Source organism: Thamnophis sirtalis, unplaced genomic scaffold (assembly GCF_051295495.1).
Source record: "Thamnophis sirtalis isolate CommonGarterSnake01/CBP01778 unplaced genomic scaffold, rThaSir2_p1.2 scaffold_1, whole genome shotgun sequence".
Classification (NCBI taxonomy): domain Eukaryota; kingdom Metazoa; phylum Chordata; class Lepidosauria; order Squamata; family Natricidae; genus Thamnophis; species Thamnophis sirtalis.
In genome coordinates, this window is record NW_028261381.1 from 25112194 (window position 1) to 25131184 (window position 18991).

At 38.8% G+C, this 18991-nt stretch overlaps 1 protein-coding gene across 1 annotated transcript in view; it reads right to left on the minus strand.

Annotated features, from left to right (window-relative positions):
* LOC106548553 (uncharacterized) overlaps positions 1-18991 on the minus strand; it is a 49954-nt gene that overhangs the window by 1381 nt on the left and 29582 nt on the right. Inside the window, exons 20-35 of the mRNA XM_087709391.1 lie at positions 18131-18202; positions 17221-17289; positions 15386-15454; positions 15212-15280; positions 15016-15084; positions 13066-13134; positions 11921-11989; positions 11687-11755; positions 10290-10370; positions 7139-7174; positions 4985-5021; positions 3415-3972; positions 2176-2417; positions 1334-1424; positions 1040-1168; positions 337-528 (exon numbers count right to left, since the gene is read on the minus strand). Coding sequence (XP_087565517.1) covers positions 337-528; positions 1040-1168; positions 1334-1424; positions 2176-2417; positions 3415-3972; positions 4985-5021; positions 7139-7174; positions 10290-10370; positions 11687-11755; positions 11921-11989; positions 13066-13134; positions 15016-15084; positions 15212-15280; positions 15386-15454; positions 17221-17289; positions 18131-18202 — 1921 coding nt within the window. The remainder of the gene's footprint in view (positions 1-336; positions 529-1039; positions 1169-1333; positions 1425-2175; positions 2418-3414; positions 3973-4984; positions 5022-7138; positions 7175-10289; positions 10371-11686; positions 11756-11920; positions 11990-13065; positions 13135-15015; positions 15085-15211; positions 15281-15385; positions 15455-17220; positions 17290-18130; positions 18203-18991) is intronic.

Below are 18991 nucleotides of genomic sequence, written 5' to 3' on the forward strand. Positions count from 1 at the left end.
TACAGTGACAGGTGAATTCAAGGAAGCACTTGGGGATGGGAAGGAAAATAGGAATTACCCCCAGTTTAATAACCACTGATCTGGAAGGTGAGAGGCTGAACACTGATTCAAGACACAAAAACAAAAATCCAAACCCTAAAGACATGCTATTGACACAGTACGGTTCACAACCTGTGTTAAATTAGAACATAATAATTTAATATTTTATGGCTAAGCTTAATTTTTCAGTTTTCCACTGAACTCTGTAAATATGTACAAGATCTCTTATTGCCAAATTTCAACTGAATTTGATCGGAACTGGTTTCCCCAATTGTAAAAACAATAGTTAATTCTTACCTCCAGAGAAAAGTACGCATGTCTTTTTACAGTCTTCTTCACTATCAAAGCGATTATCATTCCCATTGCAGCCACCATACCAAAACTGAGCACAAGAATCGGCTTGCTTATCATAATACCATTTTATTATATAAACGCGGCATGGTCCTTGATCTAATCTTAACTGACACTGTGGAGGCCTCAGGATATTTGCTTTAAAAAAATAAAAAGAATAAAAATGTAATTGTTGTGTATCATTGGAATAATATGGCTGCAATTTAGAAACCCTTTTAATATTCTCAAATAATTTTATAGCACTGTTTCTCAACCTTGGCAAATCTAAGATATGTGGATTTCATCTCCCAGCTAGCATAGAAAACATGAGCACAAATTGCAGAGATGAATGAGACAGGGCCATAGATTTGCATCTTTTTCCCAGAAACTTTGCAGTTTTGGAGAAAATGATATTTCGTGATGAAGTTCGGCATAAAAAAAGAAGTAAAAAAAAAACCCCATGAAATGCAAAGAGCTATCATGGCGGTCCAGCAAGCTGGAAAGTGCAGAAGTTGAAATCCAAACAGATTTGAAGCTCATGTTATTGGGTAAGTCAAGGATTTGAGCATAAAATTATAATTAATTAGAATTGATGTACAGTACTACACGTTTATGATTATACATGGAGAGAGAGAAAAACCACATTTGAAACACTGCAATATGTAAAGACCTGTCTTGACGGTAGATGGCATGGAAGAAACCAAGGAATGAGATGGTGGCAGTGTCTTTTCCGCTGTTAGAGATGGCAGGGATGACGGTGGTGGTGAAGATGATGTTGGCAATGGCAGTGTCGAAGTAACTAGTGCAGAGAAAGACACAAAAACAAAAATCCAAACCCTAAAGACATGCTATTGACACAGTACGGATCACAACCTGTGATCACAAAGAAAGAAATGAGAAAGAGGAGGTTTTTTTTACCTCTGTGGCACATATTTCATTAAGAAATTAACTATGAAATAAGTACCTTTACCCTTAACTGGAGGCAAGACTGGAACATCACTTTTGTTGGATACCACGTCATGGTTTTCAAGAAATATTCTGTGTGATCCTTTTTCCTAAAGTAAATCCAGATTGGTTAATTCAATCAAACTTGGTACACAGATGATCTACTCTCTGGAGACAAATACTGTGGAGGTAAGACACCCCATAACATCCCTCAGAGTGTGTGTTCTGTTAAGATGCAGCCTGTTGTGCCTTTAAATGGCTTTTACTGTACTGCCATAAAATGGCTTCTACTGTACAGCCCAATGGAGTTGCCATGGTAACAGCTTCACAGTACTCTACAAGGGGGCTCCCTCTGGTAAGCGGGAAAATCCAGAATTAGAAATTACGTTTGGTCTGGACATTTCCTCCTATAAAAAATACACTGGCAAAGCGGGGTTATTGGTTAGTACTAGATAAAGGTAAACAGACTTCCATCGCTATTATTTCCATGCTCTAAACCAACCCATGTCTCTGGGTTTCCAGTTTAAGAAATTCACTATACTGCCAAATCATGTCAGACAATATCAATGTCATTTCAGAAATCAGATTATTATACTACTAAATTATATATATATATATATATATATATATATATATATATATATATATATATATATATATATATATATATATATATATATATATATATATATATATAAATTGTAAAATCCATTCCCAGCATTATCTAGAAACCAACCCAGACACTTATTAAACATACACTGATTTAAAAAATGGACTGCAAAGTCACGTTTCTCTAACAGAGTTTTAAGGAAACCCACCCTATTAATGCATTTTTAAAAAATAAAGTGGACTTCAGAGTACCAGAATTAATGGTTGAGAAAACTGGCCAGTGTTTATGGAATTGTCTTTCATTGATGCTTCATATGTACTTGAAGATACTGCTTGTCCATTCTTATTGTTCATGTGTAATAAATGTTGTGATGTGTGAGAAGATACTGAATGAATCAATGATCCACTGATGCTTCCTCCATTTCCAACTCGGTTATATATTAAGGCACCATGTTCATCCTCACAAAACTGGTTAACAAGTTTGGACTCTAAAGCTATAAAATAAGAAGAAAAGGAAAAGTCTAAAATATGGTAAAATATACAACTATTGACTAAGTAATAGAAATATTCATAGTATTTTGAACGTGAATCAATAATTATTTTTTAAAAGTGTTGACTGCTTCTTTGATGTGTAGATCACATGGAATATTACTCTCACATCTCAGTAATATCTTAGATATCAGCATGTGTATGAAAGCAGAAATAAACATTTTTTTTATTGTCAAGGTATTTTCTGCTACCATTTCAGTGGTGGGTTCCTACAGATTTGGACCGGTTCTACTGAACTGGTAGTGGTTTGGCGGCCTGGGTTGAGGGAACTGGCAGCGACCCAGGTCTGTCACACCTCTGAACTGGTTCCCCAGTCACTTCCGTTGCTGCTGCCATCTTGTTTTTCTGTTCTAGCCTTAATCTGTGATCATATAACTAGTCCAGAATGTTAGGTAACACATGTAAAAATATACACTTCATAGTTTGCAATGATAACATTAAAAAAATGATGCATTTTTTCCTAGTAGTGTTCTCTATTTCCACTCTGATTATTTTGGGGTCTTAATCATAACAAAGATACTCATTGACTGGACTCACCAAAACACAGAACCAAGGCCTTTAAGCTTGAAGGGTACCAGTGGAATGTGTGTATAATTCAGAGGTGGTATTCAGCAGGTTCTGACTAGTTCTGGAGAACCGGTAGTGGAAATTTTGAGTAGTTTGGAGAACTGGTAAATAATACCTCTGACTGGTCCCGCCCCCATCTATACTCTGCCTCCCGAGTCCCAGCTGATCGGGAGGAAATGGAGATTTTACAGTATCCTTCCCCTGCCTTGCCCACCAAACCACGCCCACCAAGCCATGCCACGCCACGCCACACCCACCAAGCCACGCCCACAGAGCCGGTAGTAAAAAAAATCGGAATCCCACCACTGGTGTATATTAGATATACTATATATCAATGGAATCTGTTTATCTCTAGAACCATGTTTAAATGCTCACCCGGAAGAGTATTAAAATCATCAATAAGATACATATGTTCTCTGTCTGGATCAGATGCAATTAGATTCAGCTCACGTAAAAACTCAACTTGTGTTGGGTCTGAAGTATTTACAATGCCAATCGCATACATTTCTATGTTGGCTGCATGAGCTTCCCGGACAGCGATATCCAGCTTAACAGCTTCTCTCTTATCAGCTTGCCCATCGGTTAGGACTATGGCAACTTTCCTTACACCAGTTCGAGCCCCAAAAAAGCCTTCTTGTGTTGCTTTGCGGATGGCAGTTCCTGTGTAAGTGCCTTCTCCCATGTATAGCATCTTTCTGATAGCTTGTTTCACATCCTGTTGGGCTGTGTACCTATTCAGCCCAAATTCGAGCCGAACTTCCAGGCTGTAGAGAACAAGTCCAATTCTAGTAGCATTTCTCCCTACAGTTACTCTGTCTACTAAGGCAGTAACAAAGTCTTTGATTATTTCAAAATTCTCTGGGCCAACACTTTCAGAACTGTCAATCACAAACACTAGCTCCATCGGTATTTCCTTGCATTTAATGCCACAACCTGTAAAAGGGAAATAAAAACAAAACTAAACTAAATACTGAATATTTTTTTTACTGAAAGATCAAACTATATAAGTCTTTCCATGTGCGCTGAACATGATCATTATTACAATTATAATTCAAACAATATTTTTATGTCATTTTATTCATTCAAAACATTTATACAACCTCCTCCTGATTTTGAAACCTGGGTGGCTTTCAATCCACAATTAAAACTATCAATAATAAAACAACATAATACTTTATTAAATCTATTAATACCATAAATATTAAAAACCTGGCGCCAAAGTTTAACTTCCAACATACCGTTAACCCCAACCAAAGAACGACATATAAAACACCCAACGTTTAGTTCTTTACTTGTTTACCCTCCATAGATAGTATCTTTACCACTCTCGCTCTAATGGATCTACCCTGGGAGATTCTAGGGCTGTGATGGCAAACCTATGGCACACGTGCCAGAGATGGCACGCAGAGACCTCTCTGTGGGCACGTGCGCCGCTGCAAACTGCTCTTCCGGGTTCCGGTGCACGCATGCACATCGGACAGTTGCTCTCTTCCAGGTTCTGGTGCCTCGGCATGCATGTGTCTGCGCTCCAGTTTCGGCACTTGGTGCCAAAAAGGTTAACCATCAGTTCTAGGGAATGGATATTTGTACTCTCTCCATCTACCTCTTATCTAGCTCTGGGCTGGGCTGCCTCTTGTCTTATCCCCCTCCTTGGAATGTGCTTACATGTTTCTCAGTAACTACAGCTTCACTGTAGTCTATCACGCCACCACTTCATTCACAGACACATTCCATCACACATACAGTTCCACATTAAATCCTTTCACCCACCCCTCCCTACACCTGTGCTTGGGGAAAACCCCAAATCTTCAGAGCTTTTCAGATGCCACAGGAGTAACCTGATTGTTGGCATTTTCATTTTATCTTTGAGTAAAGAGTATTCTAATAATTTTCCAATTTGGGGAAAAGAATAAAAACCTGATAGCAAGACAGATTGGAAACTTACCACATATCTCTTTAATTAACTTAATTATATCTTCTCTCTATGTTAGAAAAGAAATACACATATAGTATTACAGATCTGTTTCATTTTCAGCAATTTATAAAACGGCCTTTGCAAAAATAGTGTTTATTATACTTAGAATACTCTCCAATTTTCATGCACTGAAAGTCATCTTATCCATCACCAATACTTAAAATACTTGCAAAGTACTCTTAGAGTTTTAACATTGTTCTTTACATAGAGCCATATAATTCCAAAATGGGGGTGCAACATCTTACAATTCCCCAAGTAAAATATTTCTATGTGAGAAAATCTCTGATCCTCTTGCATTTTGCCAACAATTATTTTACAATATTTTGTAAAATATACAAAAAAATATTTTACTTCAGTTCTCCAGGTATGACACTGTGAACATTTGGATAAAGTGTGTGGGATCATTACTGGGTAGGGAAAGCCAATTCTCTCTCTGTCTCAGAGCCGAGGTTGGCTCCAAGCTGCCAGCTGCTGTTATGTATGTACGTACACACACACACAAACACACACACACACACACACACACACACACACACAGATGTATGTATGTATGTATGTATGTATGTATGTATGTATATATGTAATTAGTGTCACAACCACTGGTATGCCCAAATATGGGAGGAAGCTTACTGTTTCCATTCTCTATCTATCGGCTCGTCACAAGAGACCATCCAGACAGAAACCCAATATTTTTACTGTTGCCTTTGTTACATTTGTGTTGTATTTGTGCTGATAAATAAATAAAGGGAGACTAGTATATATCTATTTCAAACTATTTAGCTCTCATCAGCTAGCCATACCCTTACTGGGATTCGAACCTGGGCTGTATTACATATTAGGCAGATGTGTTAACCACTAAGCCACAAGGTTCTCCTCCTTTATCAGCTGAGCCAGGGAAATAGGTATGTAATTAGTGTCACAACTCCTGGTATGCCCAAATATGGGAGGAAGCTTACTGCTTCCATTCCATATATATATATGAAATGTATATATATGGAATGTATGTATGTATGTATGTATGTATGTATGTATGTATGTATGTATGTATATACATATACATATACATATACATATACATATACATACATACATACATACATACGCATAAATACTACAATAGACAATTCTTCATTCATTTCCAGGTGGAGCATCACCTAGTTGGTAATGGACATTGAGAACAAGTTAATCCAAGCAACTAATACCCCTTTCCCTAAGTCAGAGTGGAGCACACTGAAACTCCATTTATCTTTACGAAGAACTCAGCATAACCAATGCCATTACATCTAAACCTCTAGGAAACATGCATTCTAATCAATCCTGCAACATTTTACTTTGGCAAACAGACCCATTTCTGTTTGTGCATGCGTGTCCATACATACATATTACATGTACCAGAGGTGGGTTGCCAATTTTTTTACTTTCAGTTCAGTTGCGCTCCCGGGTGCGCTCATGCACGTGTGTGACGCTTCTGCGCAAGTGTGGAGCCTCCCCCTGCTGCTACTACCGGTTTGGCCGATTTGGGCTGAACCAGGAGCAACCCACCTCTGACATATCTACATATGCACACTGTTTGATGTTGGCCTACTAGTTGTAGAGGAGAAAGGGTGAGTAGGTGGGAGGGAGGGAGGGAGGAAGGAAAGAAAGAAGGAAGAGAAGTAAGGAAGGAAGGAAGGAAGGAAGAAGGGAAGGAAAAAAAGAAAGAAGGAAGGAAGATTACACACAGTATGATTTTTAACTTTATTTCATTTATTTGATGCCTCTTATTACTGAGATAATATTTGATTTTCTTAGATTTTGTTATATCATGTGAACCCCTTATAGATAGAAATATTAAGTTTTAGAAAAACTGTTGTGCTCAGAACCCATAGAATAAGTCATTGGGAATAAATCACTGAAACAGTCTTTAAAAGGCAGAGGGATATCGTCTGTGCTCTTTTTCTTCCACTTGAAAGGAAATTATAGATACATTTTTAAACAATTTAGATATCTTGCACTGGTATCCATTTTATATATACTTTAAGCAATTAATAATTCATTTCCCACACTTTTGTAATTATTATTAGGAACCCATTAATTGAGAACAACACAGCATAACTAAACTTGATTCTGAAAAAGATTACTTACTGTTAGACCTTGTACTCCCTTAGGTCCAGTTCTACCCTGAAAAGGCAATATATTTTATTATTATTTCTAATTCATCATTGAGATTTGCTGGTATAGAAAGCAATCTAAATCAATGCACATATAATCAGGGGTGGGATGCTACCGGTTGGGGCGAACCAGTAGCTGTGAAGATCAGCTGTGAGCGAACCGGTTCACTCCGACATTCAGGTGGAACCAGGTTATACTCACCTATATTTCCTTGGTTTTTAGCCCAGATGATAGATGTGGCCAAGTGGCTTGCCGTGCCTCAGCTGTTTTCCTGTGGACTATGCATGCGCATGCATCACGCATCAGGCATGTTAGGCGCGTGAGTGAGTGAACTGGTTGTTAAACTGGTAGGATCCCACCCCTGCATATAATTATAGGAACTTGGCACACCATCCTATGAAAACAGGATCACCTGCTCCTATTCTTTCTGTGGAGATAGGGAGAACTTCCTCCCGAGCCTGCCTGCCATCTTCCATAACTAGTTTCTTCCAAGGGGCGATTAGGCTAGGTAGGAAGAGTGAGGACCAGAGGCTATGCTTGGGAAAGATTGGAGAGTCCTCAAAGATATTTGCATGCCTTCAGCCTAGAGTCTAGACAAAGGGGGAAATATTGTCAGCTACTTTACTGATGAAAAAGATTCTCCCATTGCTTGTTCTTAAATGTCAAATCTAGAACCTCCTTCTAATGGCACATGCCTCCTAATGAAAGTAATTCTATTCCTTTTGGTAGAAGCGGCAGTCACATGATTGCAAAATGCAGTCTGTCAATATATGGTGACATAAGATGAATTGTTTCTGATAGAAGAGAATATTTGTAGCTCAGAATTCAACTGTGAGGTCCTTGGTACTCTCTGAGCTTGGTTGTTTTCTTGCAGGTATTTCATTACCGAACTAAGTAACATCATCAGTGGGATGAAAACTCCTTAATTTCACAACACATGGACAGACTAAACCATACTTTCAGCTGGGAAACTCTGAACATTCTAGACCAAGCTGAATCAAAAAATGCTAAAGAATTCATGGAAGCCTGGCACACACAGGCTTTATATATATATATATTGCCAAGACAATCTCAATCTTACACGGGAAAAGATCCGAATACAACAAGACCAGCATATATATATATATATGTTATATTTGTGCTGATAAATAAATAAAGGGAGACTAGTATAGATCTATTTCAAGCTATTTAGCTCTCATCAGCTAGCCATACCCTTACTGGGATTCGATATATATATATATATATATATATATATATATATATATATATATATATATATATATATATATATATATATATATATATATATATATATATATATATATATATATATATATATATATATATATAGGGGTGGGTTCCTGCCTCTTCTATAGAAGAGGTTCCACAAATCTACCGTGCCGTTTAAAACTGGTTCCAGCTCCCTCCCCCCGCCCATCCGCACCCACCACTAATATATATATATATATATATATATATATATATATATATATATATATATGTTGTGGCCCAGCAGGAGCCGTTGGAGCTGCCACCAGACTCTGACAGCGAGGGGCCCCATGAGTCGGCTCTGGAGGATGTGGAGGACCCTGGACAGGGTTCCGACTCTGAGCAGGGCGCAGAGAGGCTGATTGGCCACCAGGAGGCGCCTGAGCTTTGGACCAGTGGGGAGGAGACAAGGGAGAGTGATCCAGACACCAACAGTGAGTTGTTCCTGGATGCCTGGCACCTAAGAGCTAATAGGCGTCAGGAACAGTTGCGCAAGTACAGGAGATAATTGCACTCAGCTGGTAGTCATTAGGCTCCTCTCCAGACTATTAAGGACTGCTTGTGCAGACGCCCCTCTTGCAGAAGTCAACGCATGGACTAAAAGTTGGAGAACTTTTGTAACTAGCTTGGCAGGCTGGATTGCTGCCAAGGTTTGTCTGAGTTGCTGCCAAGATCCTTATCTGTTTGTTACGCTTGGCTTTCACCCACCGAGGTTTTGGTTTCTTGCTAATAAAGTACATTCCAGTTAAGCTTGTCTCGGCATTCGTTACTAGATGGAGAAGCGGGTATAATTAATTCAAAAGACAATCAAAAAGTAAAAAAGAAACAAAGAGTCAAAAAGACTGAAGTATCTCCTCACCTGCAATCAACACCCAGATAAGCAGAGATTAACACTAGACCATGAATCAAGAAGTAAACAATACCCCAATCAAGGAACTACCAACTCAGACAAAGAAGCTAAGTGTATACAACAGCCTAATCAAAGAACCACCAAGGGCAAATCACTGGTATATAAAAAGAGGGTAAACCCTAGTCCTTTCTAGCATTCATGCAATGAGCATTGACTAGCTTGGTAATGAAATGTCTGCAAGAAAACAATCAAGTTCAGAGAGCATCAAAGACCCCACTGATAAAATGTTCAGAAAGCAACAATTCCCTATTATAATTTTATTTGAAATATTAGGAATGTATAATTGTGCTTCTGGTTTTGAATTCTGTTATTCTACTCATCACAGATATTTCAACCCATTTTTTTCCAGATGGAACTTTCATTCAGAAAGTTAATCTACTCAAATTACTTATAGTCTTCGACTTATCACCACAATTGGGACCAAAATTTCCATTGGTAAGCAAGGTAATTGTTAGTTGCAGCCAGTTTTATGAACTTTTTTCCATGATTGTTAAGCAAATCATTTCAGTTGTTAAGTGAATGATATGGTCAACAAGCAAATTCAACTTCTCCCATTGACTTCACTTGTCAGAAGTTGGTTGGAAAGGCTGCCAATAGCAACCACATGACCTGGGACACTTCAACCATCATAAATACATGTTGATTGCCAAATGTTTACATTTTAACCGCTTCACAATGGAGATGCTGTGATAGTCATAAATGTGAGGACTGTTTGTCAGTCACTTTTTCAGTGCCTTTGTAACTTCACATGGTTGCTAAATGAATTATTGTAAATCGAGGATTTCCTGCATTCTTCTTAAGAATTGATCTGGACCCTTATAAGAAGTACCTATTTTGTAACCCAATTATTTGATTGAAACGAATGCCAATACTTAAGATGTATGCACATGCAGCGTTTCAGCAACGTATTCTGCAGCATCTGTTGGATGGGGTTTATGTACTTACAGGTTCTCCAGCTGTTCCAGGGTCTCCCATATTGCCCTTTTCGCCTTTTCTTCCTCTTTCCCCTGCAGTTCCACGGTCACCCTTTGAATTAGTTACACAACATCTGTAAAGCATCTTATTTAAATGTAATGTAAATGCCTGTCATGTGACCATGAGGTGCTGCAACCATCCTAGGTGTGAACCGGTTGCCGAGAATCCTGATGGCAATCACATGGCCACAGGGCTTCTGGAACAGTGGGAACGTTGAGAACCAACTACACTTGCTCAGTGCCATCGTAACTTTGAATGTCACTGAATGAGTGGTCATTAGCTAAGGATTACCTTGTGATCTCCTTTTGCCTTTTTCTGGGCAGATGAGTTCACGTCCAGGTTGTTTGGTATGGTATTGCAGCTACCCATCTTTTTCTTTCTTTCTTTGTAATAATGCTTATCCTCAATCAATGGGATGTTTGAGGCTAATATTTTGCCGTTTTAGTGATTATTGTTCAAAGTCAGATTAGGTGAGGACCAAGGGAAATATTTGGAGTTATATTGGTAATCATGGGCATTAGGAAGCCTATCCTTGGCTTACAATTTCCCGTTCTAAATGCCTAAGTATTTATTTCCACAATTAATGGTAAGCATAGGAGAATTCCCAGGAAAATATTTACTGTATGGATAAGATATGTTGAGAGCCAATTTGGTATAATGATTAAGGCATCATCAGGTTAAAAACTGGAAAACTATGATTCTAGCCTCCCGTTAGGCATGAAGCCAGCTAGATGAGCTTGGGTTAGTCACTTTCTCTCAGCATTAGGATGGAAGACAAAACAAACTACTTTTGAGAACCTTGGCAAGAAAATTGCAGAGACTCGTTCAGGCAGTCTCTGATAATTGGACACAATTGAACAGAAAGAAAGAAAGAAAAAAGACACTTTAGGAATTACATTCAGCAATCAAGTAAACAAATGGGTCAGGTCCATCAAATTATAAATGTATTGTTTTCTTTAGAGAAACTTAGAAATATAGTAATAATTGCCTTAGAAAAAATGTAGAGATCATCTACACTGAATTATGCTGTCAAATGATAATCTGCTGGTGCAGTAAGGTCAAAGTGCATTTTTTCCAGGCTTTTTGTTAACTTTTAACATTGATTTTTAATCATCCATACCTTTTTTTAAAAAAAACTTCTATATATTGATTTTATGTTTTAATATTTTATTTGTACACTGGCCATAGCCTCTCTGTGAGGCAATTTCAAAATTCAATAAATACATAAATCAAAACCTATTTTTTCATCTCTTGGAAGGCTCTCTGAGAGGCTCCTTGGAAGCATTAAATGTCCATGTTGCCTCTTGATAACGCAGTCCATATCTACAGAGTTAAACTGGACGTTTGTGTAAAATTATAGCACATACCTTTGGTCCAAGAAGTCCTTCTCCAGGAGGCCCACGTGGTCCTGGCATTCCTTGAATTCCCTGTTCACCCTAATTATAATTAATTGACAGAACAGGTGGCAATTTTATTGTATATTAAATACAGTCTTATTTTCTAAATTTGATTGAAAACATATATTTCTATTTTCTCTAGTTTGTGAAGTCTGCTTTTCCTTCTATATTATATCTAAGACAGTGTCCAAGAAATCATGATACCTTTGGTCCTTGTATACCTTCACCAGGTGGGCCTAAAGCACCAGGAGGCCCTTGTCGTCCAATATTTCCCTGAAGGAAAAAAAGTATAGCCATCCTTAAAGATATCATGACATGCCACCGTATTCCATTTTGCTGCTATCTAAAATCTGTATAAGAACCATCCTTGAAATTTCTCCTGTTTGCAATCCGTTTATCTTACAATTTAACTCTAACTGCAGTTATGCTAGAAGCATCTCTTGATTTTATATCTTAGGGCTGCTTTTTTCAAATAAACGTGGCTTAAAGGACAGCTCTATTTATATACACTTGGAAGGAAGTCATATTGGGTAAAGAGGAGACTATATCAAAAAGTCCAAGAAACATCCAAGCATATGACAGTAACATACAGTACCACCTTTATATGGCTGCCTAGAATACAACATAGCTGTATCTGTGAAGACACCAGGGGTCAAATACGATTCAAGGAATATTTTATCTTTTTATTCTACTTTGTTCCAACCAGAAGTAGTTTGTGCACAATTCATTTAGACCTGCATTTTTTCTAAGTGATATATCAATGATTATTATTAATTATAGTGGCCTTCCTACTTGCTACAGCCAGCCTAGTAACAGGTGGCCCAAGAAAGATTTCTGAGGCAAAAGGGACAATCTGATCCCAATCACAGCAAAATGACCAGTCTGCTCCAACAACTGGTGGCTTCATTAAAGCAACTAAGTTGAACGACTTTTACCTTAGTAATTCTTTACCTTATTCTCTATATTCTACCTTATTCTTTATATTCTTTATATTTTACCTCAAAATACTTCCCAAGAGCAAACTATGACTTCTGAAATGATCTATGATTTTTTAAATTTTGGAAGATACCTGGATTCACCCATGCTTGAGTTGAGAGCTATATAAATTTGCTAAATAAATAAAAAATAAATAAATCTAAAAGTAACATTTCAACGAGTCCTGCAACAAGAATGGTAAACTTTTATATTTGCTTCAATATATCTTTATTATTATTTGAATTGCATTTTGCTAAGTTTTCAATTTTTTGGTCCTTTCATTCACAAAATATTAGTTATGACATTAGTTTCTCTTAAATTAATATGAATAGTAAACTGACTACATATATAATTATTTTTGATGTGTGACTTACTTTTGGTCCTGGAAGGCCTTCTCCTGTTGCACCTGGGAGACCAGATGGTCCTCTTGTACCTGGATCACCCTAAAATGTATATTTGTAAACATTTCAAATTATTATTGTTGGTTGCAGAGTTAGTCAGATTTTAGACTGGATTTGGCATTTTTATCTATCCATCAAGTCCTTTCCAAGGACCTGGAACAGGCAGAAAAGATATTGTCACAAGATATAGCAATAGCACTTAGACTTATATCCCGCTTTGCAGCCCTCTCTAAGCAGCTTATAGAGTCAGCCTATTGCCCCCAACAATCCAGGTTCTCATTTTACCCACCTCGGAAGGATGGAAGGCTGAGTCAACCTTGAGCCTGGTGAGATTCAACCTGTCAAATTACAGGCAGTCAGCAGTCAGCAGAAGTAGCCTGCAGTACTGCACTCGAACCACTGTGTGACAATGACTCTTATAATATAATTATTATTATAGTTGGCTGCCCATTTTGCCAAATGTTTAGACTAGGTTTGGCATTTTGTCCTTCTATCAAGTCCTTCCAAAGGATGAGGGATAGGCAGATATTGTTTGATGGTGTTAACAGATGCCGATGCAATGTATTAATTATACAAATTTACTTGTAAGGTACAATTCATAGACATTTTCTCAAAAGAGTGAAAGGATGTTGCAAGACAAAGTAGATATGTGTTTCAAATCTATGGTTCAGTTTGTGTATTATGCTAAACCAGGGGTCAGCAACCTTAAACACTCAAAGAGCCACAAAAGTCCTAACCGGAAGCCCCCTGTTCAATTCTGGAGCTGACCGGAGGTCTGCTTGCCCCACCACAGAGTCACCTCCTAGCATGGCGTCCTTTTTCCTCTACTTGTCCTAACTGAAAGCCCTATCAATTGTGGAGCCGACCGGCAACAGGGAGCCACAGCAGAGGGATGGAAGAGCCATATGCGGCTCCAGAGCCGCAGGTTGCTGACCCCTGTGCTAAACTATAGCACAATTTGTTTCATTTTTGACTTAGTGTGATATGCGAACCTAGCTAGTATGCAGGTGTAATTTATAAATTATTATTTATGTTTTTATGGTTTACTGATACAGAGTGAACTAGGTCATTGTAGCATTTTCAATCACCTGTGCTTAAACATTTTGGTTAATATGTGCACGCAGTCTCACACACACATATGCCTCAGTAGTGGGATTCAATTTTTTTTACTACCGGTTCTGTGGGTAATGCAAAATCCCCATTCCCTCCTGATCATCTGGCACTCAGGAGGCAGAGAATAGATGGGGGTGGGGCCAATCAGAGGTGGTATTTACTGGTTCTCCAAACTACTCAAAATGTTCGCTACTGGTTCTCCAGAACTGGTCAGAACTTGCTGAATACCACCTCTGGGTAGGATGGGAGAAGAGAAGTGTGTGTGTGTGTGTGTGTGTGTGTGTGTGTGTGTGTGTGTGTGTGTGTGTGAGAGAGAGAGAGAGAGAGAGAGAGAGAGAGAGAGAGAGAGAGAGAGAGAGAGATGCAGTGACTCTGTGGTGCGTCATATGGGCACAAAACCTCTTCAACCATCGTAACTTTGAAATGGGGTCATATGTAGGCTTCTGTCATAATTTTGTATGGAGGCTGTATACCTATTCTAATAAATGGGAGCTTTGAGAAAATGCCTGTATCAGAGTTGGGGACTTCAGGAACGCTGACATTAGGGTAAACAGTAACAGAAAAAAGAAAAAAGAAGCATTGACTTCCAACTTGTTTTAGCACAGTAAAATAAGGTAATAGGATACATCCTCAGCTATTTACTTTGTATAACAACAAACCTATCACATTCTCTCTCTCTCTTTCTCCCTCTCCTTTTCCCTCTCCCCCTCCTCTCTTTTTATCTTATATACACTTTATACATACACTTTTTTTTCTTATGTACTACTATTTATCTAATTTATACATATAATCACACTATTTAAAGTGCACCTTTGGTCCAGGTAATCCAATCCCATCTGGGCCTGCCTCTCCAGGAACTCCAGGAAGACCAGGAGGACCCTGGTGTAAGGAAGTAAATAGATTTAACTGTTAATGGTTCTGAACTGCTCGCAGTTCCTACTCTTTCTTACTGTGATTCACTGTTCAACATTCTCTTTTTAAGTAACAGCAAATGTTGACTACTTACAGGTAGGCCTGGATAGCCATCTCCCTTGGGGCCAAATGGACCAGGAAGTCCTGGCTGTCCACGGTCACCCTTTTTACAAAGAAAGATATAGTTACATGTTGTTATAGCTGCAGTTACACTCCGTAGAATACTTTTCCTTTAAAGGAACTGGTATGGAACCAATATGGTTGTTACCTTAGCCCCAGGAATTCCTATCCCTTGCTCTCCAATTGGCCCCGGTGGCCCAGGTAATCCAATGTCACCCTTCAATTATAAGACAAACAATGATTGTTGTTGTTGTTCCATTGATCTATTGGATTTATGGCAAACTGTTCTGACCTAGGGTTCCCCAAAAAGCACGAGGCAGAGTCCTGGTCCCGACAAAACCCCTTTTATTAAACGAATGGGAATTCCTCTCATTCACATTCAGCAAGGCCTGGCCAACAGTCTTTCGAAGGAATATTTATGACTACAGACCTTATCTATCTTGGAAAGCTGCCTTGTAAATATTTTCCAAATGAGGTGCTGTGCAAGGAAAGACTGGGCACAGAGTCTCTGAGATTCACGGACAGATCTTCACACTCCTGAAACGAATCTAACGAATTGTTTCCTGCAAAAGCCCACTCCCCTTTCGCTCCTCTTTTATTTCCTATAGGAGGAGCCAATCACCTTCCACCTGTGACTTTACTTCCAAGTCTACCCTGATTTCTGAGTTGTTCTTTTCTTCTGGCAGCTCTGTGCATGCGCACACTGGGAACAGGCTCCAGCAGTTCCTCTGCTTCACTGCTGTCTAGCTCCATAGGCACCTGATGACTGCCAGGCAGCCTTGGCCCCGTCTCTGCAGCAGATGCAGAGCCCTCGTCCGAGCCTTCCCCAGCCTCCAGGACTGGCCCATGCTCCTCCCCAACCTTCTCACTGTCCGACTCTGCTGCCAGCTCTGCTGGTGGGCCGCAACACAAACCTTTTGTGACAAGCATTCAAGACATCGTATACCTAGTATTACTTCCTTCTATTCTCCTCACAATTATAACCCCGAGATTCGGTTAGATTGAGAGAAAATGATTGGTTCAAAGTCACTTGGTTCCCCCAATCTTGGACTACTATTCAACTATTACATTACACCGTCTTTTTCCAGCCTCATGAGGAAAAACAGGAAAAGACACTATTAGGACCTCAAATTTATAGTCCTAATCTGGCTCACAGGCTGCCTCATCTGACAACAGGACCTCAAGGGAGACCATTCTTTTCTCCTTTGAGCAAAACGAGTAGTAGATAAAACTGCTCCACATTTTTCTGCTTTGTCCTACACTGAGTGCTTTTCTCAGTATAGGAGGGAATTCTTCCTGTAGGATGCGCTGGACATGCTTATGCTGAGGTGGGCACTTAATAGATTGATAAGGACACAGGGGATGCTTTTGTAAAAGAACTACCTCCTTGCTAATTCATAAGAAAGTTCTTAGAACCCGAAGGAATCTCTGCCCTAATACAGGTAGTCCTCAATTTACAACTGGTTGCTTAGTGAGCGTTTAAATTTATGATCTACCTGAAAAAGGGGACTTATGATGTAGATTCAAAGCAGTGGTGAAATTTAAATTTTTTTCCTACCGGTTCTGTGGGCGTGGCTTGGTGGGCGTGACCATGTGACTGGGAAGGTGTGGCTTGGTGGTCATATGGCTAGATGGGTGTGGTTTGGTGGTCATGTGACCAGGTGGGCATGGCTGCACAACTGACTCACACACAATGTAAAAGGAGCTGGACTTCACACAAAATGTCCAGATATTGTAAAATTAATGAATATCCAATATCTCAGGAGTTGCCACAAAGAAGAGGGAGTCAAGCTATTCTCCAAAGCACCTGAGGGTAGGACGAGAAGCAATGGGTGGAAGCTAATCAAGGAGAGAAGTAACTTAAAACTGAGGAGAAATTTCCTGACAGTTAGAACAATTAATCAGTGGAACAGCTTGCCTCAAGAAGTTGTGAATGCTCCAAAACTGGAAGTTTTTTTAAAAGAGAAAAAATACATTTGTTACCTTGGGTCCTGTAATGGCACGTCCTGGAAGGCCTGGTATTCCCAGACGTCCTGGGGAACCAGGTTCACCCTGCCATAAGAAAAAAAAAAAAAGAAAAATTTCAAAGGAGTATTACTTAGTGCAGTATTTCTCAACCTCAGGGAACTTTACCAAGTGTGATTTTCAACTCCAGGAATTCTCCAGAAATTCTGGTTGAAGAATTTTGGGGGTTGCTGAAGTCTACACGCCATAAAGTTCTTGAGGTTGAAAAACACTCACATAGTGAATTCAGTAAACTTAAATTTCCAGCTATAAACAAATGGCTTGATTTCGGGGGTAAACCTTTCCCCTATGTTAAAAAATTGAATTATGTGGCTGTATATAGATTATTGCAATTTTTAAATGTTTTAAAAGCAACCTCCCATTTTATATCTGGAAAAAAAATCAGATGTATTCCCTATGTTACTAATACTTTATGGACACTTTTTAAAAAGGAGTTTCTAATTCTAATTGCAGATTAGTTTCTTTGTCTTTTTGCCTAAATCTTTAACAAAGGCTTCCTAAACCCACCTTCCTCCAAATGAGTTAATATTAAAATTTTGATTATCCTAAGCTGATGTACCAAATTTAACAAAGCTGCTCAGAAGTAGGTTATTCATTTAGCAAATCAGGATCAGGATGAACATGGAGGAAGAGACTACCAATGTAGGTGGAGTTTCTTTCGATGCAGATTATTTTTATTATAAATCGCTTAAGACAGGCAGCTCTACAAATCAATTAAATAAATAAACAAGCAATGTGATGGCAAGCTACAGGATATGGCATATATCACGGCTACATTGACCATACATTGACCATATCCAGTGAAGTCTTGGTCACAAAGTTTGTTGAGAGATCAGATATGATAATAAGAACAAAAATAAAGTGATACTTTAGCCCCGGCAGGTCCAGGAACTCCGGTTGGTCCAGATAAACCACGTATTCCTCTTTGACCTTGATCACCCTAGGAAAAGTTTTAGAAGGCATTCAGACAACACATGCTTTAAGTTTCTTGATGAAAGCAAAAAAAAATATTGCAAATGCAAAGGATGTTGGAAAATTCAGTATCTATCTGTACAAAAAGTCAAACATCTTGCATTGGTCAGTTCAACTAGACATAGACAATTCCTTCTTGTATCAATGCATCTTTATTTCTTCTTGTATCACCTGTCAATGACTTCTTTAGCTTCAACCTCAATAATACACGGGCAAACAATAGATACAAACTCAGGGTAAACCGCTCCAAATTTGATTGCGGAAAATACGACTTCAGCAACAGAGTGGTCAATGCCTGGGATGCCTGGACTTTGTTGTTACCTCAAACCCTCACAGTTTCAATCTTAAACTGTCTATCGTGGACCTTACCCCATTCCTAAGATGTCTGTAAAAGGGGCGTGCATAAGCGCACCAGCGTGCCTACCATCCCTGTCCTACTGTCCCCATTTATTTGTACTCATTTCCTTTGTTCAGGTTTATACTTATACCTGTTATCTTGTACACGTTTGACAAACTAACTAACTAAAATAAAATAAGTAAATAAATACATCTTTAACTTTAGCTCTAAAGGACTGGGAGAATTTCCACAGCAAATTTGGGCTAAGGAAGGAAATGAAAAGAAGAAGAAGGGACATTCTCAACATCTGGCACTGAATTTCTGAACAAAAAAAAATGCTTGATAAAATACACTTTCCAAAAAGCATTTCGTACTTCTAATGATGGAAACATATTTTATTTATTTTGGCGTGATCATTCC